This window comes from Notechis scutatus, chromosome 4 (genome assembly GCF_049901735.1).
Source record: "Notechis scutatus isolate UNSWTSFEM ecotype Mainland chromosome 4, rNotScu1.2, whole genome shotgun sequence".
NCBI classification, from domain to species: Eukaryota; Metazoa; Chordata; class Lepidosauria; order Squamata; family Elapidae; genus Notechis; species Notechis scutatus.
In genome coordinates this window covers 46,399,872-46,427,632 of record NC_142012.1, presented here as the reverse complement: position 1 = coordinate 46,427,632, position 27,761 = coordinate 46,399,872, and the positions used below count along the sequence as shown (strand labels likewise).

The 27,761-nt window shown below is 38.4% G+C and overlaps 1 protein-coding gene across 2 annotated transcripts in view; it reads right to left on the bottom strand.

Moving 5' to 3' along the window:
- Positions 1–26,813, bottom strand: part of GPM6A (glycoprotein M6A) — a 183,227-nt gene extending 156,414 nt beyond the window's left edge. The window contains exon 1 of one of the 2 annotated variants that reach the window (XM_026667205.2): positions 26,636–26,813. In XM_026667205.2, the coding sequence (XP_026522990.1) occupies positions 26,636–26,639 (4 nt within the window). In that variant the 5' untranslated portion in view covers positions 26,640–26,813. The remainder of the gene's footprint in view (positions 1–26,635) is intronic. The other variant, XM_087963328.1, reaches the window with a different exon arrangement.
- Positions 26,814–27,761: the final 948 nt, after the last annotated feature.

Below are 27,761 nucleotides of genomic sequence, written 5' to 3'. Positions count from 1 at the left end.
TGTTAGAGAAAACTTTACTACTAACAGAGATACAAAAGTGGGTGGTAGGTATAAAAAGGTTGACTACCCCTGCACTAAATGTTTACTCGACTGGCAGTTAGTTAAAATGTCTGCCAAGCTTTCATTTAAACTGAAAAACTGCCAGAGGACCAGGTAGATGAAGTAAGATTTGATCAAAGGCAGAAACTATTGAGGAAGTAGTAATTGCCCTCAGATTCAAACTACACTGACATTCAAAGAAATCAGAGAAAGTACCTAGCTTAGAATAAGCAGTATCTTTTCAGGCTAAGCAGTTTGGATTCAAACTTTTTGCAATCTAATCTATCACTCTGGGCTAGAAAAAATATATAAAAGCAAACTATTCTCCCTTAAGGACCATGTTTCTTCAAATGATAAATTCAGAACAGAAATCTATTAGAAAGCAAAGCAAAGCAGAACAAAAAAGCTGGATCTTTGAAAAACTGAGTATAATTTCACAATTTTTTTTCTTTCTGTTTGTACACTCATCTCCTATATATTATGTATTTCCTCAGTTTATATGCAAAGTTACTGATCTAAGAATTATATTTTTAACAAAAGAACTCCAGAGGGATAATGTAATAAAATGTTTTTGTTCTAATAGAAAACTAAATCAAGACTAAAGGTCTGTAGAGCAGTAAAATAAAATCCACGAAGATTCTGTAATTGATATAATATAAATTACAATGATTTATATGTGATTTCAAGTACAGGTAGTCCTCAAATTATGACCAAAATTGAACCCAAAATTTCCATTGCTAAGGAAGACATTTTTAACTGAATTTTGCCCCATTTTACAATCTTTCTTGCCAAAGATGTTAAGTGAATCATTGCAGTTGTTAGCAACACATTTGTTAACTGAATCTGATTTCCCCATTGACTTTGCCTGTCAAAGGTCACAAAAGGCCTCAGGGAACAGCAACCATCATAAATACGAGTCATTTTGCCAAGCATCTGAATTCTTATCAAATGACCATGGGGATGATGCAGTGGTTATAAGTATGAAAAACATTCATAAATCACATTTTTAGTACCCTTGTAACTTCAAATGGTCACTAAATGAACGGTTTATAAGTTAAGGACTACCTGTACTTCAAGTACTTCAACTCTACTGTCTTATAATGTTTACAAAAATCCAGTGGTGTAAATCAATATTATTACTGTCTTCTAATAGACTCTTCGGGGGGAAAAGGCATACCTAACCAATTTAACAGATTCACAGCACAGATATCACTAAAATTATGCTCTCATGCATACATTACTTATTCCAATCCTTTGGCTACCACAAGATCCTCAGCTACTATATTACAGTAACTCCTAAAATGATGTTGATTTACTTTAAATACTTATAATTCCTTTCATTACACAGCTCAAGATGATGGTCCATAAAACTGCAATAAAAGCAGTACAAAAACATCAATTCAGCAACAAAAACTATTCAGAACATCACCAGAGAAAATAGGACAAAATCAACTCAATTAAAGCTAAGAGAAACAATAAAATCCATATTTTAAAAACAAAGATCTTCCTGAACAGGAAGCTTTTAATAATAGAAAAGAAGGCAAATGAGAAGAGGGGCAAAGTGAACCACAAGTTTCTAAATTTGGGCAAGAGAAAACAGAAAAAAACACCTTTAAACAAAATATGAGTTTGAAGTAGGGAGATAAGACAGCTTAATGACTTGTTTCATGTATTATATTATGCCATGATTTTACATAGCTTATGGTCAAATAATTATTAGTTAAGTTAATTCAATGTACCCATCATGGTTTGTGAACCTATTCAGTGAGCAAGCTCAAATAAGAAAAGATGACTGTCAAGATACACCAATCTTACATTAATTTTAAAAATTATTTGTACATATTGAACTGTTGGTGCATAAAAAAGATCCCTGTGTTGTCAAATATTCCTGTAAAAAGAGAATTACTTTGAACACAAGAGATGGCATTACTGATAAAATAGTAAAAAAAAAAATGTTGTATGACATCAATAATATTGTATCCAATATATTCTTTGGGGCTAGGTAGATTTCGCACAACTTATTTTAAACAGTATCATAGCTGACAATATGAATACATACAAGAAATATTAAACAAAATTTAGTTGAAATATATGAGTGTGTAATAAGGTATCATTGCTATTCTCATTGCTGTTCAAAAATCAGCATACATTCAGTTATTTAAGCACATAATAAAAGTAAAATGTTCATCCTAATATAACACTGATATGGTAATTGTGTTTGTTTTTTTACTTTTTTTCAATTACGCGAAGAAGTAGTTTGCGAACCAACTTGACCCATTTGAAAACTTGCATTCTTTGCAAGGCACAAGCAGAAAATTCTTCCTCCGGACTAAAACAGTTTTGCACAACCCTAGTAAATCTTCAGCAGAGGAAATGACATTATTATAAGAAATAGGGCAACACATGTGTGTTGTTTAAAGAATATAAGGGAGCAGTTTTTAATACTCTCATTTGCAAATTGCCATCTGTTTAATCCTAATCTGGTCATGCAAGCTAGCGCATGTAAACCCTATTTCTGGAAAAGATATGGCCTTTAGGTTCAGTGATCTAGCCGCTAGAACTCTGTCACCGTTCTAAAGAGTTTGCCATATGTTAACAAGCTTTTTGTGACCTCTGCAATTTTAAACTTGATCTTTCTCTTTCCAGAATTCAGAACATGAAATAATAGGTTTAATTTACATGATGGCAAATTCCAACTGAATGTCAGGAGAAGGTTTCCTTACAATAAGAGCAGTTTGATGGTGAAACAAATTATACAGAGAAAGACTAGGGGTTCTTCTTGGAGGATGCTGGATGTATGAATGCATCTAGTGAGCAGGAAGATAGACTATAACTTAAATACATAACTTCAATAGTCTCCTTATCCTGCCGCTTCGGAGGCTTGTTGGGCAGCGACGCCTCGGCTCCTGGATCCCCTGCGTCAGCTTCCGCTTCCCGCTCCCTGAGGCTGCAGCCTTACTGCTCTTCCCACGGCCCCGGCACTCTGCCCTGCCGCTGCAGCGGGATTTCGGAGGCGTTTCCGGTGGTGGTGGGGGTCTTATCGCCGGTGTCTTATCGCGACAAATCGGTAACTTCAATAGTCTCCTTCCCCATTTTTCATTTTATCATTCAATGGGACTCAAATCACTTGGCAATAATACAAACTACAAGGATGCTGGTGTAATTCCATTGAACTAAACAACAGCTACTAAGGGTGACCCTAACCCTAATCCTTACCATAGGCAGAAGCAAAGCTGGCAATAATTGGCATGTGACCCATTTCACAGGTTTCACAGGTTTCATGAAGACAAAAACATCAAGGTCCCTCATACAAGTGACAAAGTTACAGTCCTACAATCATAAGTGGGAGGGGATGGGTGATAAGGAGTGATGAGAAGATTAACAGTAGTAATAGTGCACACTTTATAAATAGTTGAACAGTGTTGAGAGAATTATTTGTTTAGCAGAGTGATGGCTTTCGGGGAAAAACTGTTCTTGTGTCTAGTTGTTCTGGTGTGCAGTGCTCTTTATCGTCATTTTGAGGGAAGGAGTTGAAACAGTTTATGTCTGGGATGTGAGGGGTCTGTAAATATTTTCACAGCCCTCTTTTTGACTCGTGCAGTATACAGGTCCTCAAGTGAAGGCAGGTGGGTAGTAATTGTTTTTTCTGCAGTCCTAATTATCCTCTGAAGTCTGTGTCTGTCCTGTTGGGTTGCAGAACCAAACAAGACAGTTATAGAGGTGCAGATGATAGACTCAATAATTCCTCTGTAGAACTGTATCAGCAGCTCCTTGGGCAGTTTGAGCTTTCTAAGTTGGAGCAGAAAGAACATTCTTTGTTGTGCCTTTTTGATGAAGTTTTTGATGTTAGGTGTCCATTTTAGGTCATGTTATATAGTAGAACCTAGAAATCTGAAGGTCTCTACTGTTGATACTGTGTTGTCTAGTATTGTAAGAGGTGGTAGTATGGGAGGTTTTCTTCTAAAGTCTACCACCATTTCTACGGTTTTGAGTATGTTCAGTTCCAGATTGTTCCGGTTACACCATGAGGTAAGTTATATAACCTCCTGTCTGTATGCAGATTCATCGTTGTCTCAAATGAGACCAATCACTGTTGTGTCATCAGCAAACTTCAGTATTTTAACAGATGGATCGTTTGAGATGCATTCATTGGTATATAGGGAGAAGTGGAGATAGCACACAGCCTTGTGGGGGTCCTGTGCTGATTGTACAGGTATTGGATGTGATTCTGCCTAGCTTCACCTACTGCTTCCTGTCTGTTAGGAAGCTTCTGATCCACTTACAAGTGTGTTCAGGTACAACTAGTTGGTTTAATTTACTTAGAGGGGTGTCTGGAATGATGGTATTGAATGCTGAACTGAAGTCTACAAAGAGGACCCTTGCATAGGTATTTGGAGATTCAAGGTGTTGTAGGATGTAATGCAGAGCCATGTTAACAGCATCATCTGTCAATCTATTTGCTCGGTATGCAAACTGCATGGGATCTAACAGCAGATCTGTGATGGTTTTCAGGTGGGATAGCACAAGCCTTTCAAAGATTTTCGTAACTACAGATGTTAGAGCAACTGGTCTGTAGTCATTCAGTTCCTTGATGGAGGGTTTCTTTGGCACTGGGATGATCTTATGACTGTGACTCCCTATGACATAATAATCACAAGATGGATCACAAGTGCTCAGATTGCAATCATTAGCCACAGGGTGCTGGATAGTCAGAACTTCAAGGATCAATCATATGTCCATCTTTTCAGTGCTGCATAACTTTGAACAGTCACTGAAAGAATGAAGTTGAAGAATATATGTAAACTTTATCAGAACACAATCATAACACATTCAAATAATAATAATTTCCTTTTTACTCTCTTTAGAATAATCTCTTGCTGAAAAAGAATTTTATTTTCACATACTAAAAATATTAATAATTGTATTCTCTATTACAGCAGTCTCTTATTAAATATTTATTAAACATTAAACTCTTTTAGATTAGAGCATCTCTTTCTTTTAGGACTGGGGGCATCTTCTACTTTTTGAGATTAAAACATTGGCACTCAAAGTGATTGCTTTGGTAAATCTGGCCACAAACCAAATATCCACTTGCCAAAGGAAAACTACTGAGCTTGTTCCCCACTCCAAAGCTCTCTGGTCTCCCAGGATGCTGAAATTCTTCAATTTGTTTCCGTATTTTTTTTTAAAGGCAGATGGCATTCTTCTAAAATAAAGCATCAGTCTGCAGTCACTATCATGCATTTCAATAAATAAATTAAATACAAGACTCAGAAGCATTTTCAGAGAGATTTTCCTAGAAGCTAGGAAAGCTGTATACATATCTGGATACATCACTGCAGTTAAATAATAAAATTTTGTAAGGTGTTTGCCATACGGTAGAAGAAATGTCTGATCCTTGGCAAACCGTATGTATGCATCTTGTTAGACTTCAGCAACAGAGTGGTCAATGTTTGGAATACTCTACCTGACTCTGTGGTTTCTTCCCCAAACCCCAAAAACTTTAACCTTAGACTGTCTACTATTGACCTCACCCCCTTCCTAAGAGGCCTGTAGGGGGTGTGCATAAGCGCACCAATCATGCCTACCGTCCCTGTACTATTGTTTCTTTTCTTTTCTTTTTTCTTTTTCTTATATGTATCCATGTATTCATAACTATGTTTATTCTTATACCTGTATCTTGTAAGCGATTGACAAATCAAATAAATAAAAATAAATAAAAACAAGGTTCTAGACCCGTTATGGCGTACCTATGGCATGCATGCCGGAAGTGGCACACAGAGCCATCTCTGTGGGCATGCGAGCCATTGCCCCAACTCAGTTCCACTGCACATGTGCTTCCCGCCAGCCAATTTTGGGGTATCTGCCGTGTATGCGTGCGCATGCGAGGGGGCGTGGGGAGCATGGGGGTGTTCACACATGCACAGGGGGTGAGGGGAGCAGAAGGGGGCCGCACGTGCATTGCATTATGGGTGTAGGCATGCATGCGTGCTGTCATGCGCGCACGCATGCACTTTCGGCACGCAACAACAAAAAAGTTAGGCATCATTGTTCTAGACTATAATGACTTGTTACTTGCAACATCAATATGATCATTTAAAATTTGCTGAATTTGCAAAATAGGAAAATTATAATCTCATGAGAGAATGAGCTGTTTTCCTTCAGCCAGTTTTGCTTTATCTGATGATGCACAGCAATTCAAGCACCTTGAACAGATGGGAACCAAGAAATGCCAGGTTTGTAGACTAGCCTTGAAGTTGCAAAAGAATTCCAGAAAAGTGCCCAGTACAAGCTTGAGTTGGAAAATTTAGAGAAAAATGCTGAAGTAGTATTTTACTTTGGATAACATAGCATGTTAATCAGAAGAATGAATGCATAGGTGCGGTCTCTGGAAGAATACCATTTAAAAAAATAAATAAATTAGTTTTTAATTAAGTTACAAAATACAAGTCAGTTTACAATCAAACTACAAAGCATTGTGATTATACTAATGTCCTCAAGTTATAAAAATACCTCTCTTGGATCAGTGTCAAAATATTTCATTAACAGTCAAAAATGCAAATGACACATTTTAATCAGGTATTCTATTAGTATATATAGAATTATTCAACAAGAAAGTATTTATTTTTAGGATAAAATACTATACTTAGCATTACTGAACAATAAATTATTTACATTTTCAGAGCTCCGTGCAAGTTAAAAGTCAACATTTAGACATAATTATTGGTTAGTGTACATTGTTCAAACTGCCCCATGAAGTAGTAGTAATAGTAGAAATAGTATGGCTTCATCAGTGCTTTACTTCATGTTACACACAAATTTCAAAATGTGATTTGTTGCATCTTCCAGTGGCAGTCCCAAACTGAATTCTTGACTCACAAACAATTACAAATTGATCCATTATCCTCAGGATATGTCCAAAATACTCCTTTACACTTATTTTAAAAATCACTGTTCTACAGAGTTTGATGATTTTACCACTTAAGGAATGCCGCCTAATAAAGGATGGATACAAAAGAGATGTTTGAAGTTACATAGGTGGGGCGTGGATTCTATGGTATTCCCCCCACAAACAATTAAGTTTAGGGTGAGAAATTGTAAAGGTAATTCTTGATTTACAGCCATTCAATTAGCAATCATTCAAAGTTACAAAGATGCTGAAAAAGGTAACTTATGACCTATAATCCTACATAAATAAGGTAATAACATAGTAAATACATTCCCACAGTTTTGTGAATGTGTAAATAAAACTAAGTAAGCAATTGTCTAATAGTCCAAATAAAGTAGCACAATCTGCAAAGATGACACATAGACGGCAATGTTAAATCAACTATTTTTGTGCAAAACAGTTGATGAAGAATTTCAATTTGAGAGACTCCTGTTCTTACTACACATTTACCCTAGGTGGCTAAACCTCTTTATGGTGTTCTTATGGTAACTATGATAAGTCTTAAATTAAACATAACAAAAGCATCTTCTTCCTAAATCTTGCACTATTAACCAAAATGAAGAAGAAATTGAACATATTCTATTACATTGTCACTGTGGCTACTTTGTTATAGAAACTTAATAAACGGGCAGTTAACACTTTCTGGAAATATTGCACCAAAACCCCTCACTATCCTATCTTGTGCTACAATTTCAAGCATGTTTTTCCACCCCCAAAAATTCACCATAATAGACTTTAAGCACCAATAGATAGATGTCACATATTAATTTTATTTTCATTTTATAGATGTTCTATTAGTTCAGGTTTTGTGATAATAAAATGGCAAAGAACAAAGCTGCAAGTTGTTTGTGACTTAAGATACCCAAGGAATTAATTTTATGCTGGCATATAGTGTACTGTAATTAGAAATGGCTCTCTGAATTGTGATTAACCTAGTAACTATAGTAACCAAAGCAGAAGAGAATGAGAAAAGTAAGACTAAGCTAGCAAAAATCCTTTATTAATTTATTTCAATATATGCAGAAATACATCTTTGGATATATATATATATATAAACATTATTGTTATTATTATGATTTGTCACACTGTCAGTTAGCCAGGTGGATTTTGCATTTTTATATACCTTTCGAGTCCCCAAGGACCTGGGATAGACAGATGTTGTTGTTTGATGTGTTAAAAGCATGGTCCCAAGACGTAAGCTGTTCCAAGCCATCCTCATCAAGTTCTTCCCAAGAACCTAGAATATTGTAATGCATTGTTGTAGTATATGTGTTGAATCCAAGCAACGTGGCCTTTTGCAGTTCAGATGGAAATTTTGTCAAGGTGTGGATTTTCTAAGTGCTGTCCAAGTTTTTTTGTATGGACTCATTATGGTTTGGTCACACAGTCAGCCAAGTATTTAGACTGGATTTAGCATTTTTGTCTATCTATCAAGTCCTTCGGAAAGACCTGGGATAGGTATTGTATTATTATTTGAAGCATTTCAAAGAAGAAAACAGATTGCTCCTGCATATTAAATTGACCATTGCAAGTTTTATATCAGAACAAGTCAACCCACACAATCTAAAATGTTATAAATATACTGCCTTTTAATTAAAGATGCCATGTTACTTTTTGTAGCTTTCAAAGAGCAAAATAGACGCTGGGCCAAGGGCCCCTCTCATTTGTCACACAAGAATATTTGCTGTTGCTATATTACATACAGAAATATTTATTTATTTATTATTTTATTTATTTATTTGATTTGCCAATTGTTTACAAGATAATAAGTATAAATGTATACATAGTTGTGAATACATGAAATGGGTACATATAAGAAAAATAAAAGAATAAGAGAAACAATAGGACAGGGACGGTAGGCACGTTGGTGCGCTTATGCACGTCCCCTACAGGCCTCTTAGGAAAGGGGTGAGGTCAATAGTAGACAGTCTAAGGTTAAAGTTTTTGGGGTTTGGGGAAGAAACTACAGAGTCGGGTAGAGTATTCCAGACATTGACCACTCTATTGCTGAAGTCGTATTTCCTGCAATCAAGTTTGGTGCGGTTTACTTTGAGTTTGTATCTATTGTGTGCTCTTGTGTTGTTATGGTTGAAGCTGAAGTATTCATTGACAGGTAGGACATTGCAATGTATGATTTTATATACCATGCTTAAGTCAGACCGAAGACGGCGTAATTCAAGGTTTTCTAGTTCTAGAATTTCAAGTCTGGTGGCATAAGGTATTCTACAACGAGTAGAGGAGTGGAGAACTCTTCTTGTGAAATATTTCTGGACTTTCTCAATTGTGCTAATATCAGATACGTAATGTGGGTTCCAGACTGATGAACTGTATTCGAGTATTGGTCTAGCAAATGTTTTGTATGCTCTGGTTAGTAGTGTGATATTACCAGAGAAAAAGCTACGTAGGATTAAGTTAACAACTCTTAATGCCTTTTTGGCTATGTAGTTGCAGTGGGCTCTAGCACTTAGATCATTAGAGGTGAGTATTCCAAGGTCCTTTACAGAGCTTCGGTCATCAACAAGATCTTGACTATTCAGCTTGTATTTTATTTTCTGATTTTATGTTAAAATAAAGAACTGAAATATTGTATAATGCGAGAATTCCATATGAGTGTGTGGTAGTTTTAAAGGGGAAGGTGATAGTTATAACCAGCTACGTGAAAATAATGTTTGCAAATCTGAATTATATATAGATAGATAGATAGATAGATAGATAGATAGATAGATAGATAGATGGATGGATGGATGGATGGATGGATGGATGGATGGATGGATGGATGGAGGGAGGAGAGAGAGAGAGAGAGAGAGGGAGGGAGGGAGGGAGGGAGGGAGGGAGAGAGAGAGAAATGTGTTTGGAAAAAGAATTCTGAAAATTATACAGAAATTAAATATATGGATAAAAAATCTGAAAGTTGGTGTTGCAGGAAATGGTTACAGAAATGTCATTTTTTTTCCCAAAAGCAAAAGCATTTGGCCATGCCATAGAAATATTTGTTGGTTCACCAAGAACATTTCTTCATTTATATGAGAGCAAGTTTTATGTCTTAAAATTTAATCAAATTCAGACATAATTAGCTTGTTTTAATTAAAAAACAATATTATTCAGGGTTATCCCATGTACCCTAGGAACTTGTATATATGTCAACTTGAGACACACATTGATTTCCCAAAGCAAGTATATTCTCATTCTCATTCTCATTCATTCTCATTCTCATTCTCATTCTCATTCTCTCTCTCTCTCTCTCTCTCTCTCTCTCTCTCTCTCTCTCAGGAACAGGAAGCAAACCTTTAAAAGAGACATATTGTTTACTCCTTATCTTCTCACAGGTGCTTGAAGGCTGCTGGACAAAAGTCCCATATATTGTGCAATGTTATTTCACCTAACATTGCTGATCTTGGAATTAGTAAGCAGCAGTCTGAGCTACATGCTCAGCTACAGTGGTGGGATTCAAAAAAAATTATTACTGGTTCTGTGGGCGTGGCTTGGTGGGCGTGGCAGGAGAAGGATACTGTAAAAACTCCATTCCCACCCCACTCCAGGGGAAGGATATTAATCCATCTACTAATGGTAGATGAGGATGTCTTACTCCCCAAAGACAAGGGCTGGAAAGAGACGGACATCGCTTCGGATTTTCTAAAGGCTGCAGTACGTTTGATGTAAATACGGAGGGCCCGCCTCACATCCAACCTATGCCATTTGCGCTCCAAGTCATGCAACACAATGACTTGAGCCCGATGGAACCAAATGTTCACTTTAGGAACAAACATAGGATCCAATCTAAGAACCACCCTGTTCTCATGGAAAATACACAGGTCCTATCAAACTGAGAGTACTGCTAGTTCCGACACCCTCCTGGCCAAAGTAATGGCCACTAGAAAGACTACCTTTAGGGTCAGAAATTGAATGGACACCGAATTAAGAGGTTCAAATGGCCAATCTGTAATGGCCTGTAGGATCCCAAGGTACCAAGTGGTACACCAAGTGGGATACCTATGGACCACAGGGGGGAGAAGATAAGAAGGAATATGCAGACTGACATATGATGGACAAGGAAGAGAAACCTTCCCAGGACAACACAGATGACAGAGCTGCCACCTGATGTTGAAGGGTGTTAGGTGCTAACCCCTGATCTAACCCATCCTGGAGGAACTCTAGTACACCTGCGACAGATACAAATGAGGGGTCCCATGCCGACTAGATACATCAAGTACAGAAAACCTTCCAAGTCACATCATAAATGCGGGTAATGGAAGGTTTTTGGGAGGCCTGGATGGTATCTATCACCCTGTCAGGCAAATCAGAGTCCTTTCAGAGATTGCCGCTCAAGTGCAGACGGCTAGGCAAAACCACTGAGGGTCCAGATGGAGAAAGGCTACTTGATGGAGGGAGATCCTGTTGGCCAGAATCCTCCAAGGCCGGGCTACAGACAGATTCACCAGGTTGGCGAATCAGGGCCTCCTGGGACAATGGGGCTCCAGAAGTATCAGCTCCGCCGTTTCCTCCAACATCTTCTGAATAACAGCTGGAATGATCGGAAAAGGGGGAAAGGCGTAGAGGAGACCCAGAGGTCATTTGTTTCGAAGAGCGTTGGTCTCCTTCATCCCCTGGGTCGGGTACATGGTGAAGAATCTGCTTATCTGGGCATTTTGAGGAGAGGCGAAGAGATCCACTGTCGGAGCCCCGAACCTGTGGGACAGTTCCAGGAACAAGGAAGGATGGAGACTCCACTCCGATTGGTCGGCTCTGGACCGACACCACCAGTCAGCCTGGGTGTTGTCGATCCCCAAAATGTGGTCCACCTAATGGAAAGAAGGTGAGTTTCCACCCACCGACCCAGGCGTTCTGCTTCCCTCATCAGGTCCCTGGACCTGGTCCCCCCCTGCCTGTTGACATGTGCCTTTGCGGCCACATTGTCAGTCATGATGAGCACATGATGACCTTGTACCCTGTACCAAAAATGCTTCAGGGTTAGGAAGATGGCCCTGAGCTCTAACCAATTTATGGGGCAGGACATGTCTACCTGAGACCAGGTCCCCTGGGCTATCTCACTGTCCAAAATGCCCCCCCAGCCCTGGAGGCTGACATCTGTGGTTAGCAGGAGTCTGACTGGTTCCATGAATGGAGACCCTTCCAGATAGCCAGAGATTGCCACCACCTGAGGAGAGAAGTACCTGAGGTGTTGTCTGAAACTTGGTGGAAGAGTGGCTGGTTCCTGCTTGTTGAAATGGCAGCAGGACCCCTTGAAGAGTCCAGGCATGGAGGCAGGCCCATGGGACGATTCCAATGCAGAAAATCATTTTCCTTAGCAGCTTGGACAGGTGGGCCAAGGGAGGTGCTCGCGAACCTCGAATCTGAACAATGAATTTGTTGAGGCTCTTCCAGAGTTCCAGGGAAAGAAAGACCTCACAGATTGATGTATCAATGACTGCCCCAAGATGGAGCAACCTGCTCGTTGGAGAAAGATGGCATTTCTTGAAGCTGATAGAAAACCTGTGGTTTTGCAGGAATTGCAACGTGATGCGGAAGTCACGATAGGTGGATTGCAGCGATGTCGACTGGATCAGAATGTTGTCCAGATAGCACTGGACCCTCACCAGGATCGCTCTAAGTGAAGCCGCCACTGTCGCCAGGATCTTGGTGAAGAATCTGGGGCCAAAGAAAGCCCAAAGGAAAGGGCCCAGTACTGGAAATGTTTGCTCTGATAACAAAAATGAAGAAACTGGTGGTGATGGGGCCAGATAGGTATGTGGAGATATGCCTCAGTGTGGTCTATCAAAGAGAAGAGATCACCCTCCTGAACACTCTCTAGGATTGAATGCAAAGTCTGCATCTTAAAACGTCTGAAGTCCACGAGGTGTTAAATGGCCGACTCCATCAGGGCCCATCTCGAACTATCCCTAGATATCGGACAGGAGATAAAAAAAAATTGGGGGTGGAGAGAGAAGTCCAGTTGGAGGCCTGACCTCATCGTTCTGAGCACCCAGGCATCCATTGTCGACTCCTCCCATCTGGGGTGAATAAGACCAAATGACCTCCGATGGATGGGGAGGAATGGCATTCCCTTTGAGCGTCGGAAAGAATGACCTCCTCCTCTTCCTCGAAGAGCCATTTACCCAAGGCCTGCAGTTGTCTACCTGCTGCCTTAGGACACTGTTCCTGACGAAGGGAAAATGATCTCTGCCCCCGGAAGAAATGAGCGAAAGGCTCGATGCAGAAGGAAGAAGGTCTGTAGTAAGGAGCGGGACAGTGTTCTGACCTCTTCCACGCCGATAAGAGAATCTTTCCCTTGTCCCTGGTTTCAATGAAGTATGGTTCCAGGGCATTGCCAAACAGCTAGTCATCAGCACATGAAGCGGATACCAGCTTCCACTTTCGGCGGGAATCAGATTGCCAATTACACAGCCAAAGGGGCATCCTAGCTGCCATGTCTCTGAGAAACTGCATGGGAAGCTCAGATGATTTCTCCCTGCAATCGCAGTTTCTTAAAGGGGCAGCACTGTAAGTGCGTGGATCCCTGCTCTCCTCAAAGCACAGCTCCATCGGATCCCTGGGAGCTGTGAAGAAGCCTTCTTGCTTGTTTCTAGGCTTTTTAGAATAAATTGCTTTCTCACTAGCTTTTAACTCTTACAGTTGCTTCCAGCTGTTAAACACCAAAGCTGAGTCAAAAAGCTGGGAAGCCAGCTAGGGGTTGGCTTTTTATATAGTGGCAGACTCAGCTTGATGACATCACAGGGAGGAGTCATACCCATCCTGGACTCTCGTCACAGCGTGGATGAGAAGCTGCATATTCTTTGCGTAACTCGTTACAGGAATAATGAAAAATGAAAAGGAACAAATCTTTACAAAAACCCAAAGGAAAAAAAAAGTCAAATCACAAATCTTTCCTGCAAAGTGGATTCTAAAATGGATTGGTTGTTAGAGCTCTGTATCCCTAACAAGAAGCTGTTTCGTATATTAATGTCCCTTCCTACTCCATTATTATTTTACTTCAAGACATTGTATTAATGAATGGCAAACAAATATTTAATGGAAATAGAGGAATGTAGGTACAAAATGGAAAGAGATACTAAATGCTTCTTTCTAATACCATACAGTTGAGCTGTATTTCCAAGTGAGTTTTGTCAGTAAATGTCATGCCAAAAAGATGGAATTGCCCAGCTGTTACTTTATATCCACCAATGAACACTGAAGAACTTTCAAAATGCTATAAGAAAATATACACACAAATGCTTGTACATTAATCAGAAACATATAAAGGTTCTTGTTGGAGGAAAGTACGCCCTGAAAAATATATGCTTATTATATGCATATTAACCGTTGTTGTTTTTTTTAATTGTAAACCAATTTGGGAATTGGATGAAATGTAAGACTGGAATATGAAGAAGTGAAACTAAAAATGCCAAATTTGTCTTGGCTTAGAAATTAGTTTTTCTTAATTCCTATTCTAATAAGTGATCTGCAATTAGATAGGCAAGACAAATTTATGATTCTCGATTTAATTCATTTTATACCTGGATATTTGTCTCTACTGTTTTAAAATGGATTTTGAAATATTCATATTAAATCTTCTTAACATGTAAGGCTGCATGGTTGCTAAGTTACACCGTCTGTTCTTAAGATGTTCACAGTGTATTGTTAAATTCTGTGTTTTTAATTTTACTTTAGCTTTAGGCAAGAGAAAATAAAATTTCTTTTCAAGGTAAGTTAAAGAGAAGAGGATTTAGAGAGATAGGTTTTCTAAGGTTGCTAACATTCTTAATCAAATATTAGAGTAAATCCTGAGATTGAAAAGAAATGTTGGGGAAGCATCCAAATGAGCATATGTGTCTCAATAATAAATAGATCCAATTAGACTCACTTAGATTGGAAGAAAGCAAGCCTGGGTAACTAAAAAACAAAAACCAATGTGGCAGCTGCAGTGCACAGCAGCAGGGGGAGGGAATGGGTTCACACTCTCAACCTAATCCCGCACATGCGCAAACGTATGCACTTGCCAGCATTTGGGTGACCCAGTTCCCAACGGGCTGCAGCCCAGTAGCAGTCCGTAGCCTCAGGGTGGGGACTCCTACTCCATGTGATTGTAATTGTATAAAGGAGAAGAACAGGCCAGTCTTATATCCCTTAGTGCTGAATTTTGCCCATTCATACTTTGTTAGAGATATGTAAGGGAAGGAATTTTATATGTGCAGATGTCTCTAAGCTGTGGAAACCTGACTATATGTATGCATGTGATGGAATGCAATAAAGAGTGAGATTCCAATGAATGCATTCCAGAGAAGAAAGAGGCACATCGGTCTAGATATTATGTGTGATAGAAAGAGGGTGAAACAATATTGGAATACAAATACAACCAAAATCCAGCTTTATGCTCATTGGATATTCTACTACACTTCTCAGCCTCATTGGATAACCTATCCCCAACCTATCCCACAAGGTGGTTGTGAGAAAAATATTGGAGAAGGGAGCAGTATTTAAACTAATTTGTTCCCGGAGAAAATGCAGAAAATAAATCTAATAAATTGTTAATTAAACTAAACTAAAATAAGCTAAAGGGGAAAAGGCTTGCTACTACCATCCATACAGGAAATCCAGATTACATCTCTCTAACTATCTTCTCTACAATAAATGTGCGTTGAAATACATTTTCTCCTTATTCAGTGAGAAAAGAAACAATTAGTTGAGCATATGCTGATAGCATTTGGAATTATCTGTGAAAAAGGATTTTCTTACTATATTTCCCTATATTTCTCCTTTTTAGTGCAGTATCTATAGATTTGACATTATTAGTTTATAAAGAACTTTCTAATTACATGCTTCTCTATATTCAAGATTCCTTAGCTACATAGCTACCTATTGTGTTCTAAGACTAAGCATAATTATGTTTTCTTAAATCCAGTAACTATTTCTCTATTTTCTTAGAGTTGGGCTGGAGGGTAAATCTTTGTTCTCAGAAGTTCACAAAGCACAGAAAGCAACAGAAAGCATTACAATAAAAATTGCATATGTTTATTGATTCAAGTTTCCAACATAAATGTTCCTATTGAACACTTCTCCACTCCAGTACAAACATCTGAGGGATACCTTCAACTGATCATCACACTGTTTTCTCAGTGGAATAAACATTACGTATCTGATATTAGCACAATTGAGAAAGTCCAGAAATATTTCACAAGAAGAGTTCTCCACTCCTCTACTCGTTGTAGAATACCTTATGCCACCAGACTTGAAATTCTAGAACTAGAAAACCTTGAATTACGCCGTCTTCGGTCTGATTTAAGCATGGTATATGAAATCATACATTGCAATGACTTACCTGTCAATGAATACTTCAGCTTCAACCATAACAACACAAGAGCACACAATAGATACAAACTCAAAGTTAACCGCACCAAACTTGATTGCAGGAAATACGACTTCAGCAATAGAGTGGTCAATGTCTGGAATACTCTACCCGACTCTGTAGTTTCTTCCCCAAACCCCAAAAACTTTAACCTTAGACTGTCTACTATTGACCTCACCCCTTTCCTAAGAGGTCTGTAGGGGGCGTGCATAAGCGCACCAACGTGCCTACCGTCCCTGTCCTATTGTTTCTCCTATTCTTCTTTTATTTTTCTTATATGTACCCATTTCATGTATTCACAACTATGTATACACTTATACTTATTATCTTGTAAACAATTGGCAAATCAAATAAATAAATAAAATAAACAGGGAAGGTATTTGTCCTTATTGTGGTTACTAGCTATCTTCCCATTCCAGGAGGGCAATGTGCTCAGACTAATAGAGAAGATGAGCACTGAAAATCAACTCAGGTTGACAAATGGAATGGTATTATTGATCCTCAGCCATCATTTGTCACCCATTCATGCCTTTTGTCCTGATATTACTCCTGTTTGTGTAGTGCTTGAATGAAAATAAGTGAACTGGAAGAACAGGCCACAAAGCTACTCTTGTTTCTTGAATTACTACACTACATAGTCAGTGTGGATAAGCCACCACTAAGGTTTGAGCAGAACTTCAAGAGATTCTCTTGCATGAAGCATATTTATTTATATAGTTGCTCTGGGAAGTTTAGCGTTTAAAAACAATAAAAGTTAAAACAAAAACAATAAGCAGCCAAGATAGTTAACCAACCAACATTAAGAAATAGCTCCCTTAACATATTCCAAGTTCCGCAGTAGAGCCTTGTGAAAGGCCAAGAAGGATGGGGCCATTCTAATTCTGAGGGAAGAATAGTCCACAAAGCAGGGGCTATGTCTTCTAGTTTTTGCCAGTTGACACTCTTTGGCTGATGGGATCTGCAACATGCCCAATCTGCTGGCCCAAACTGGATGACAGGCAACCTATTGTAATTAACTTTTTTTTTACTGGGGAAATGTTCAGGGTCTGCCAAATAGCTTGTCATTTATCCCCTCCTGGTTACCAACATTATCTTAATTTATTCCCTAATTGGTAGCATATCAATAGTACATTCAATTTCCTTTATCACATAAGTCTTATTATAATAATATACATCTGGATTACCAGACCCTTAGATCCATGTATGCCAGTCTTTTTTTTGCATCTATGACATGAAATTCATAAAGCAATCAATTGACAGTATTTGCACCCTTTCTATTGTTATTCTGATAAGCCCATTCTTAACATACTATATATGAAACTAAATGGGAATAGCTCCATATAGGAACCACAGCCCTTTTTATCTGTTCACATATATGTAAATAATCCTACTTTCATTAAATGTCTCCATTCCAGCAAAAGCTCTGGTGCACCCAGGCATCAACATAACAGCAAAAACAGGGGCTTTTCATTTGAAATAAAATGGCTTTCAAATATTATTTATTTTATTTCACTCATCTACCATCCCAATCATATACCATCCCTTTTGCACATACACCAACATAACCCAAGGGTAGAAAATGACAAAGCTTTCTTATAATGCCAATAACCACCATCTTCTATGGATGCTGTTTGACAGATCCTGTAGCAATGACAAAAAAATGTGATGCAAAATTAATTGAATCAGACCTGAAATTGATTTAAAGAAAATCATCCCTTAGTATTAATTGTTTATCTTTAAAGCAAAAAGAAAAAGAACATGACAAACTGTTTATTAAATCATGCAACTCCAGAATATGTAATTAGTAGGTAAATATATACTGCCCTCTACTGGCTGGAATGTATATATTTTTGCTTTATTATTACAACCAACATCTAATGTCTATAGAAAACATAAACTATTAAAAGAATTCTAGACTTATTTAATAATCAGCTAGAAGTCAAAAATAGGGAGAAGAGAACATGACTCACTTTTTTTACACTCAGAAGCCAGTTGTGAGTATTGTAGTATGCTTTATTAGTTATACAGTATTTGCCAACATCAATTGGTTGTTCTTGATTTACATTTTCATGGACTTAGTCAAATTAAGTGAAATGTAGTGCTTCTTTCTGCTGTCTAAAATGACCATCAGTAGAAATAGTAGTAGGTGTAAAGAACATTCTTTGTTGTGCCTTTTTGATGATGTTTTTGATGTTACATGTCCATTTTAGGTCATGTGATATAGTAGAACCTAGAAATCTGAAGGTCTCTACTGTTGATACTGTGTTGTCTAGTATTGTAAGAGGTGGTAGTATGGGAGGGTTTCTTCTAAAGTCTACCTCCATTTCTACGGTTTTGAGTGTGTTCAGTACCAGACTGTTCCGGTTACACCACGAGGCAAGTTGTACAACCTCCTGTCTGTATGCGGATTCGTCGTTGTCTCGAATGAGACCAATCAGTGTTGTGTCAAATGTTATAGAAGTGGCAGCTGTGTAAGAGTATTTGAATTATTTTCCAAACGTTAAACTTCTACAGAAAAGCAATTAGGTGGAACCTCCTGTTGGGGATCAGTTGATGGAAAGCATTACTTTTTCTCAGAAGGTATGTCCCCTAGTTGCTTTTAATAATCCATTTTCTTTTTTTCTAAAAATATGTAATGCATAGTATTATTTATTATATTATTTAGCATATAGCTGTTCACATTTACAGTAACATAGTTTTTGTATGTGACATAGTACGCTAAGCCCTATCACTATGGTATATAAACTATGCGCTAGTCCAGTGGTGGCTAATCTTTTTCGGTTCCCATGCCGATAATTGCATGCACACTCTCTTGCGCATGCCAGCACCCAGAAGGCAATGCTTGCTGGGGCTCCCACGCCCCCTGCGTATGCATGTTTGACCCCCCTCGCATGCCGCACATCTGTGATTCCCCTCGTGTGCAGCGCATCTCCTGAACACCCCTCCTCCACCCCCTGCGCATGTGCGCCAGATACCCGACAATCAGCTGTCGGGAAGCACGTGCATACATAGTGGGGCTCTTCTGGCCGACCCCACGTGTGCCGGGGAAAATGGCTCTGTGTGCACACGTGGCATAGATTCACCAACACGGCTCTAATCTATGACTTTACATGTAGTATAAATCAAATAATTTGTGATTCATTCAGGACTTCATGGTTAATCAGCCATAATTTAATATGTTAATAAAACATTAGCTTTCTGTATTCAAGATCATGCTGCGTTCCAAATAAATTTCTGCTCTTTCAACTGAATATTGGACCACTTTTGAGAATTCCTCTTCAAAATTAAGGGAAACTTTGCTTTCAGAAAAGATTTTTAGAGTAAAAGAAGCCAGTTGAAGGATATGTTCTGAACCCTAGGACAAATATTTTCAGGGGTTGTTCTCAGCGAAGTGGAAAGTTGCATTTGATTAACACATAAGAAAATATTAAATATGGTGAAGTATTGACAGTATGTGAAAGAAATATTTGTCTCACAATATTTAGGTTAGATCACAGGATCCATTTATATGTTTTCAGTATTTTTTTAATTTAAAAAACTCTTTATCAGTAAATGGTGCATGCTATATTTCCTACACTCTTGATTTTTAATTTTATTTCCAGCCAAGTAATAAAAAAAACTATACCATTAATACTTGTGAAGATCTCATAATATTTTCAACCAATAATATGTAAAACCAGATTCAATTATTATTATTTATTTCAAATATTTAAATATCAAACTTTTTACAGGCATTACTATTTGTTTCCTTTAGCCAAAAAACAACAGAAATATCAGCAAGAAACTTGCTGAATTACAAACTGAAACAAGTCTCCAAATGGATAACAATTCCACAAATGAAGCCTAGGAAGTTATTGGAAAAAGTATAATACCATGAAGTAATACACTATTAAGACTAGTATATTACACCTGGGAGGGCAATCCTCTAGAGCAGGGGTCCCCAACCACCGGTCCGCGGACCGCACGTCCGCGCGGAACAAGTCCTACCGGGCCGCTGGTTGCTGGGCGCCGCCATCTTTTTGATGAAAAAGTGCTTCCGGTGAGCTTTTCCGGGTAGAAAGCTCACCGGAAGCACTTTTTCATCAAAAGATGGCGGCAGCGCTTCGTGAGCTTTTCCGGGTAGAAAGCCATTTTAAATTAGAAAGCTCACCGAAGCGCCACCGGAAGCGCTGGCGCCACCATCTTTTTGATGAAAAAGTGCTTCCGGTGAGGTCACCGAAGCACTTTTTCATCAAAAAGATGGCGGCGCCCAGCTGATGCCGGTACCGGGCCGCGGCACCCAGCTGATGCCGGTACCGGGCCGCGGCATAAAAAAGGTTGGGGATCACTGCTCTAGAGTCTAGACAATATGTTGCTGTGATGTACAAGGAATTCCCATCTATCGTAGTTTGAGAGATCCCAAGATCAAGATTAGTCACACATAAAAGACAAGCAGAGTAATTGGCATTGTGTTAACCATAGATCTTCAAAGAAGTAACCAATACCTTGCAATGGGACTGATCAGGCCCCAATGCATTTACTATAGAGTCTTTGTATGAAGCCCGATCTATAGATTGCAGCAAAATTTTATAGGTTAATCTTACTAAACATGTATGATTTGAAACTTTATTCTTTGTGTAAAATAACTATAGGCAAGACATAATGTCTCATCTAAGACATAAAGACTCTTTTATGGTCATTCAGTGTTTCTGCTGGAGACAGTGTAAGTTTTAGGTATAAGCTAAATAAGGACCTCACAATCTGCCTTACAAAATTTCAGATTTATTTTTTTTTGCTTTTAGAATTTTATGTGTCTTTTTAGCAATAGCAACAGCACTTAGACTTATATACTGTTTTATAGTGCTTTACAGCCCTCTCTAAGTGGTTTTACAGAGTCAGCATATTGCCCCCAACAATCTGGGTCCTCATTTTACCCACCTCAGAAGGATGGAATGCTGAGTCAACCTTGAGCCTGGTAGGATTTGAACTGCCAAGTTGCAGGCAGCCAGCAGTCAGCAGAAATAGCCTGCAGTACCTGCAGTCTAACCACTGCGCCACCAAGGCTCTACGTTTTTGTTTGTTTTTTTGTACTTTATAAATAATCTATGAGAGAGGTCAAACTAGCCAAATGATACATATCTAACTGGTAAATGCATTCAAATGAAAACAATTTGTATTTTTTTCTTTAAACATCTTGCCATTAATTAACAAATAGGCATATGTCGTATATTTACTATTTTTGTGGTGATTCCAGGATCTGTTTTGGCACATACCTTTGTGAAATCTTCTGGCATAATTTTCCAACAAGATCTTTAGGCTTTATATGGTTAGGGCTCCACCAAGTCTAAATCAGGCACTGGATTTATTTATTTTTTCCAATTACTCTGAAATCAGCTATTTCCCACTCTCAGTGATAGGATTTAGGTTGACTTCCAGGTGAACTTTTAATCCTAAAGGATACATTCTTTTGCTGGCTTTTGTTTTCTGGCAAATTCTCTCATGTTTTCAGGTGTTTTTTGTTTTTAAATAAATCTACTAAAATTAAAAGAAAGCTATGATCTAATCTGTAATTTTTAGATTGATTCATAAAAAGAGGGAAGTATTGTGAGGGCTGAAGCTGGCAAATCATCAGCACTGTAGCTGAGGTCAGGCAGAACCATTATCAAATGTGGGACATGTGTTTTTACACACAAAGCCAAAAAATGAGTGGGAAGAAGTCAATTACCATGTAAAAGTCAGAAAGAAGTGGAAGATTTAAACTCTGCTATTGTTATAAGTAGAGGGCTTGGCTGATTCTTTCTATTGTAGGACTTACTATATCGGCAATAATGGTAATACAAAAACCTGATCTCTCTCTGAACAATGTTCTTCATCTTCATTGCAAACTCCTAAATATGGTTTTAACTTTCTAGAGAATGTTTTAATAGTTAGCCCTGGGTGAAGCTCCCACTGATTAAGTCTGAACTTGCATAAAACTTTAACCACAAAAAATAACCTTAGTTAATTGGAACCTAGCTTACCTTATTGTACTAATCCATCTATTACTAAATGTGATTCACATATTGCTACAGACTTGAGGTATAAGTAAGATGAGGACTATACACCACTTTGAGCTTCTCAGAAAAAAGGCAGGATATAAATGCACAGTAATAATTAAATAGGAAACCATTTGAAAAGGAGAATTCTTCATTAATGGGTACAGCAAATGAAATACTTCTATTACATTAAATAAAAATACTACATTATTCCTATAACCAAGAGAAAACATATCTTCCTCATCAATCTTTTTTTAAATCATAATTTAAAATACACTTATTAATTCAATTTATAGTAATCACGTTTTTTAAATAAAGTTAAAAATTAATATACATAACCAGTACATGACATAAGATAGAGAACTGGAAATTGTAGTATTATTTCAAAGTACACATGATAATTCAGAGAAAACAACTCCAAAAGGAAGGAATTGGTCCTTTTTAGTATACCTGTTTCCTGATTAAAATATGTCTGTCCCATTAACTCCTGTGAAGAAGAAAAAAAAAATCATACAGGTAGTCCTCAACTTATGACCAGAATTGAATCTAAAATTTATGTTGCTAAGTGAGACAGCTCTTAAGTGAGTTTTGGCCTATTTTGCTACCTTTCTTGCCACAGCTGTTAAGTGAATCACTGCAATTGTTAAATTAGTAACCTGGTTGTTAAGTGAATCTGGCTTCCCCATAGACTTTGCTTGTCAGAAGCTGGCTGGGAAGGTTACAAATAATGATCAAATGACCCCAGGACAATGCAGCTGTCATAAGTACAGGCCGGTTGTCAAGCATCCAAATTTTGATCATATTACTGTGAGGATACTACAATGGTCATAAGTGTGAAAAATGGTCATAAGTCACTTTTTCAGTGCTGTTGTAACTTTAATGGTCACTAAATGAATGGTTGTAAGTTGAGGACTACCTGTAATATTCTCAGTGGTTGGACTAGAAGATCTCCAAGTTTCCTTCCAATCCTATGATTTTATGGTTATACAGTAATTTCCCAAGCTATTATAAAGTGGATAAAATGAATTAGGAAATGAGATCATAGTAAAAAAAAAAAACTAACAAGAACCCTTTTGAAGCAAGTTTATTCTATACACACAGTAGATGATAAGTTACAAGCAAGACATGGCAGCAATAAAACTCTGCAAATTATGTTCCCCAGTAATTTGTATTCAGTATTGCTTTTGATATAGATATTATAAATCTTACATGCCATATGAAATCTGGTCCCTAAAAACTCTTTCAGTCACCTCTACAAATTATTATTCATGGGAAAAAAAAGATTTAAGCAGAGTTATTTATTCAAAGGAGAAGAAAACTCTATGCCCTACGTAATAAAGTATCAAGAAACACCTTCATCCATTCAAATCAATAGAGTAGCGCAATTCTGTAATACTAACCACATATTGGTTGTCATATTTTACAATATGTACTCTGGGAACAAGTATTTGACAAGAAACAAATGAAGGAAAGAATCATAACTTAATAAATTGTATTTGGTATTTTTATATCCCTTTCTTTTTTAATGTGTTTTTGTTGCTGTTCTTTATGGAACCATCCAAATTCCACAGTTTATGAGAACTGTTACATGAGAAAAAGAGGGATTTTATTGTTTATTTAGCAGTACTTGTTGCATTTCAGAAATACATTGTGACTAAGGAAATTCTTTGGAAGCAGTGAAGTGTTGCTGTGTTTCCAAAGATGGTTTGTTTATTAGTAGAGGAAAATCAAACCAAAAGAAAAGACATTGTGAAACAGATATGCAAATTATTTATCAAAACCAGCTCTGTTAACCTAAGTAAGCGCTTTTTAATGCGAGAGATTCCAATTGTTACTAATACATTAGAAGAATACAGCCTTCAAATCTAGATTAAAAGAAAACCTAGTTATTATCTAACCCATTCATACCCAAACTAAACAGAGCAACAAGCAAAATGTGTTTAATCTATTTAATTGGAATAATAAGCTATTCCATCAATGTACAACCATTTGTTAGTGACCATTCAAAGTTACAACAGCACTGAAAAAAGTGACACAAGTGGTCTCACACTTACAATCACTGCAACATCCCTATGTTCACACAATCAAACTATTGGAACTTAGCAACTGGCATTTACTGGGCAAAAGTCCCAGGCCAAGTCATTTGCCTTCGTCACTTCCCCAGCCATCTTCTGACAAGCAAAATTACTCACTTAACAACTGTGTGAGTCATTTAACAACTGCAGCGATTGGTTGTTTCATTGCTAAAATATTCCTATGTGACATTAGTAAAAGAATGTCTTTCAAGATCACTGCATACAATTAAGAATAGAAACCTCACAAATAAATGAGAAAGCATAAGCTTCACATGGTGAGAAAGCAGTAATTTGAGTTTGGGCTATTATATTTATGAGAAGGAAGGATTAACAGTACTAATTATCGGCATTATTAACCACTATGAGGCAGACAATATAATATAATGGGCAGAGAATATAATACTACTGTATAGTATGCAGCGGTGGACTGAGGTGAAACATACACAACAAGGAAGAATAAAATATGTTATGTAGCAAGGTATAGTCCTCAAGTTACGACCACAATTCAGCCCAATATTTATGTTGCTAAATAAAACATTTGTTAAGTGAGTTTGCACCATTCTATGACTTTTCTTGCCACAATTATTAAGTGAATCATTGTTAAGTTAGTAACATGGTTGTTAAGTGAATCTGGCTTCCCCATTGACTTTGCTTGTCAGAAGGTGATCACATGACCTCTGAACACTGCAACTGTCATAAGTATGAACCAGTTGTCAAGCATCTCAATTTTGATCATGTGACCATGGGGATGCTACAATGTGAAAAATGTCATGTGAAAAGTGGTCGTTAAGTCACTTTTTTCAGTGCCCTTATAACTTTGAATGTACTGTTGTAAGTTGAAGATACCTGTATTAGATATCAACTTCCATCAACCTTGCTTTGGCCAAACTTTTCAAAAAGTATTATTTTTAGAAGTGAGACCAGCACCACACCTTTGCTATGAAACCAGAAATAAGAATATGGCACATGGGTTCATCTAAAATACATTGGTTCCATTATACAAGGAAGTCAGTCATGTCAAACATTTTTTTAAAAAAAAACGGTTTATCTTTTCCCAATATAAAGATGCCACAATTAACAGTGACTACACTGCAAATATGGGAAAAGATTTGCCAGTTATCTATACATGCATGTTTTACATTTGTTTCTTATAGTTCACTTTTCTTCTGGAACTTTATATATTGGTGAATGATCTCATTTGTTCAGTAACTTCTAAATAACGTATCACCCAAGTTCATTCAACATACGTAAAAGAATATGTCCGTTCTTTTTATTAGAGCTTTTAAAATTAAATAAACGCACCAAAGAAAAGAGCAGATGTTATATTTTGCCAGGATTTTAAAGACACAAGGCATGAAATGTATTTAATGGGGACTTAAACTCAACACACTGGTGCCAAAATTGCAACAGTGCCTGGGAGAAAAGGAATGTCTTGGCCTGAGGTCAGCCAAAATGATAGCATGTGGGTGCCAGAAGAGCCTCCCTGGGAGGCATTCCACGAACAAGACTTGGCAAAGAGAAAGGCTTCTCCCGGTTTACTTTCCTTGGCAAAGACACCAGGAAGAGGACCTCCAAAGGCGTCCAAAACATCCGCGCAAGTTCATAAGTAACTTTATCCTTACAGATAAGCCAAATCCCGTATCCAAGCCAAACTCTGGCATGTGTTTCTCTCTCAAGCGCAACCCAAAGCTTGCTTTAAACCTCCCGAGACCCTGGAAAGTAATCAGATGCAGGGAAGACGAGGCTACACAGCTCCTTTGCAGGTGCAAGCTTCGGCATCTCCTCTTCTATTACGCTCCGGAGACCGAAATTCCGCCCTCCGTTTCAGGGACTCTCCTTAAATCCCCTCCCAACGCTCGGAAAGACGGGAGGCTCTGAATGTCCCCTTCCTCCCAATTCACTTAGAGGCGGGCTTGTGGGAAAGAAAGCGGAGCGCCACACCTCCCCCGCCACCCCCGCCTTCACTCTCTTCCCCGGCCCTAAAGAAAGGAGCGGGTGGCGTCCCACAGCTGGGAGAGCTCTCCGGATACAGCTTGCAGGCGAACAGGAGCGGGAGGCAAACCGCAGCCCCTGAATAGCCCGTCAAGCGGGATTTTGTCAAGTCGGCGCCAACTCGGCTCAAAGTTTCCATGGAAGCGGACGGAACACGGCCCCAACTTAACGCTACAGCCCCAAACGCTACACCCGGAGCTACCTAGCTTCTTCTCAACTAACTCACCCATGCCGCGAGGCTTCACTTTCTTCTCCGACGGCCGAGCCGAGTGATGCTGTCCCACAGACAAGGAGCAGGAACTCTCCGCCACCCGCCTCCGCTTTCTCTACCCGTTTCCCAGGCCGGGCGTCAGCAAAACAGAGGCGGGTTCAGAAACCCCTCCTCCATTTGCCTCATCCCACTCGCCCCGGGGCTTGAAGTCCCAGAATGCTGAGGCGTCGAAATGCGCCTTTCCCAGTCGAGCAGGAAGGCGTGTTCCGCTTGCCCTCGACAGATGGCACGTGAACCGTACACTTGCTTCCCATCTAGAAGTTGCGAGGGCACCTTTATAAAGCCTGCTTAATGCTGCCACTTTGATTGCTCTGGAAGAACAGTAAGAGACTATGGATGCAAGGCGAGGCAACGTGCGCCCCTTTCACCACCTGCCTCAGCGAAGGACACCGGGCAGCCGCGCCTTCTGTGTGTCGCTTGCTCGCTTCTCGGGGCTCTGCAAAAGGAAAATCTGAGCGTGATTTAGAATTGCTACTCCCCTCAGCTGGGGAACAGAGCAATTTCCGCATGAAAGGAACTGATACTTCCATCTTCTACTTGCTGACTTAAGTTCTCCTTTTGAACAGAGAAACATTAGGATCTTAGCTTTCAGCAAATGGAGTTGGATCCTTGTGATGGTTTCTCTTTTGAAAGTTAAAGGCATCCATTTTCTCCCCAAATCACAAACACCTTAAATTTCCACAAGCAGAGAAAAGGGTATGTTCTTCCTGCCAATGAAATACTTGTTTGTTACATGCTTATTACATGTTCATGTCACATATGTACCTGAGGTTAGCTGATCTGTAGGTTACTCTAGTCATACACTACATATTTTCACAGTAACACTAAATTATAATGTGGATGGCTAGTTTATGCTTTGTCAATGTATTTGACAAACCCACATAATTGGACTAATTCAGTAATCATAGGTTACTACAGTATACAGATGCAACCATTGGGTTCCTAAGATTGAGGATGTTTAGACTTTACCACATAAATAACCATGCTTAAATAAACTATGGGTAACATAAATTAATCTCATAATGAGATTCCTAATTTTATCCCATAAATTGAATTCTATCTCTAAATACAATTACAAATA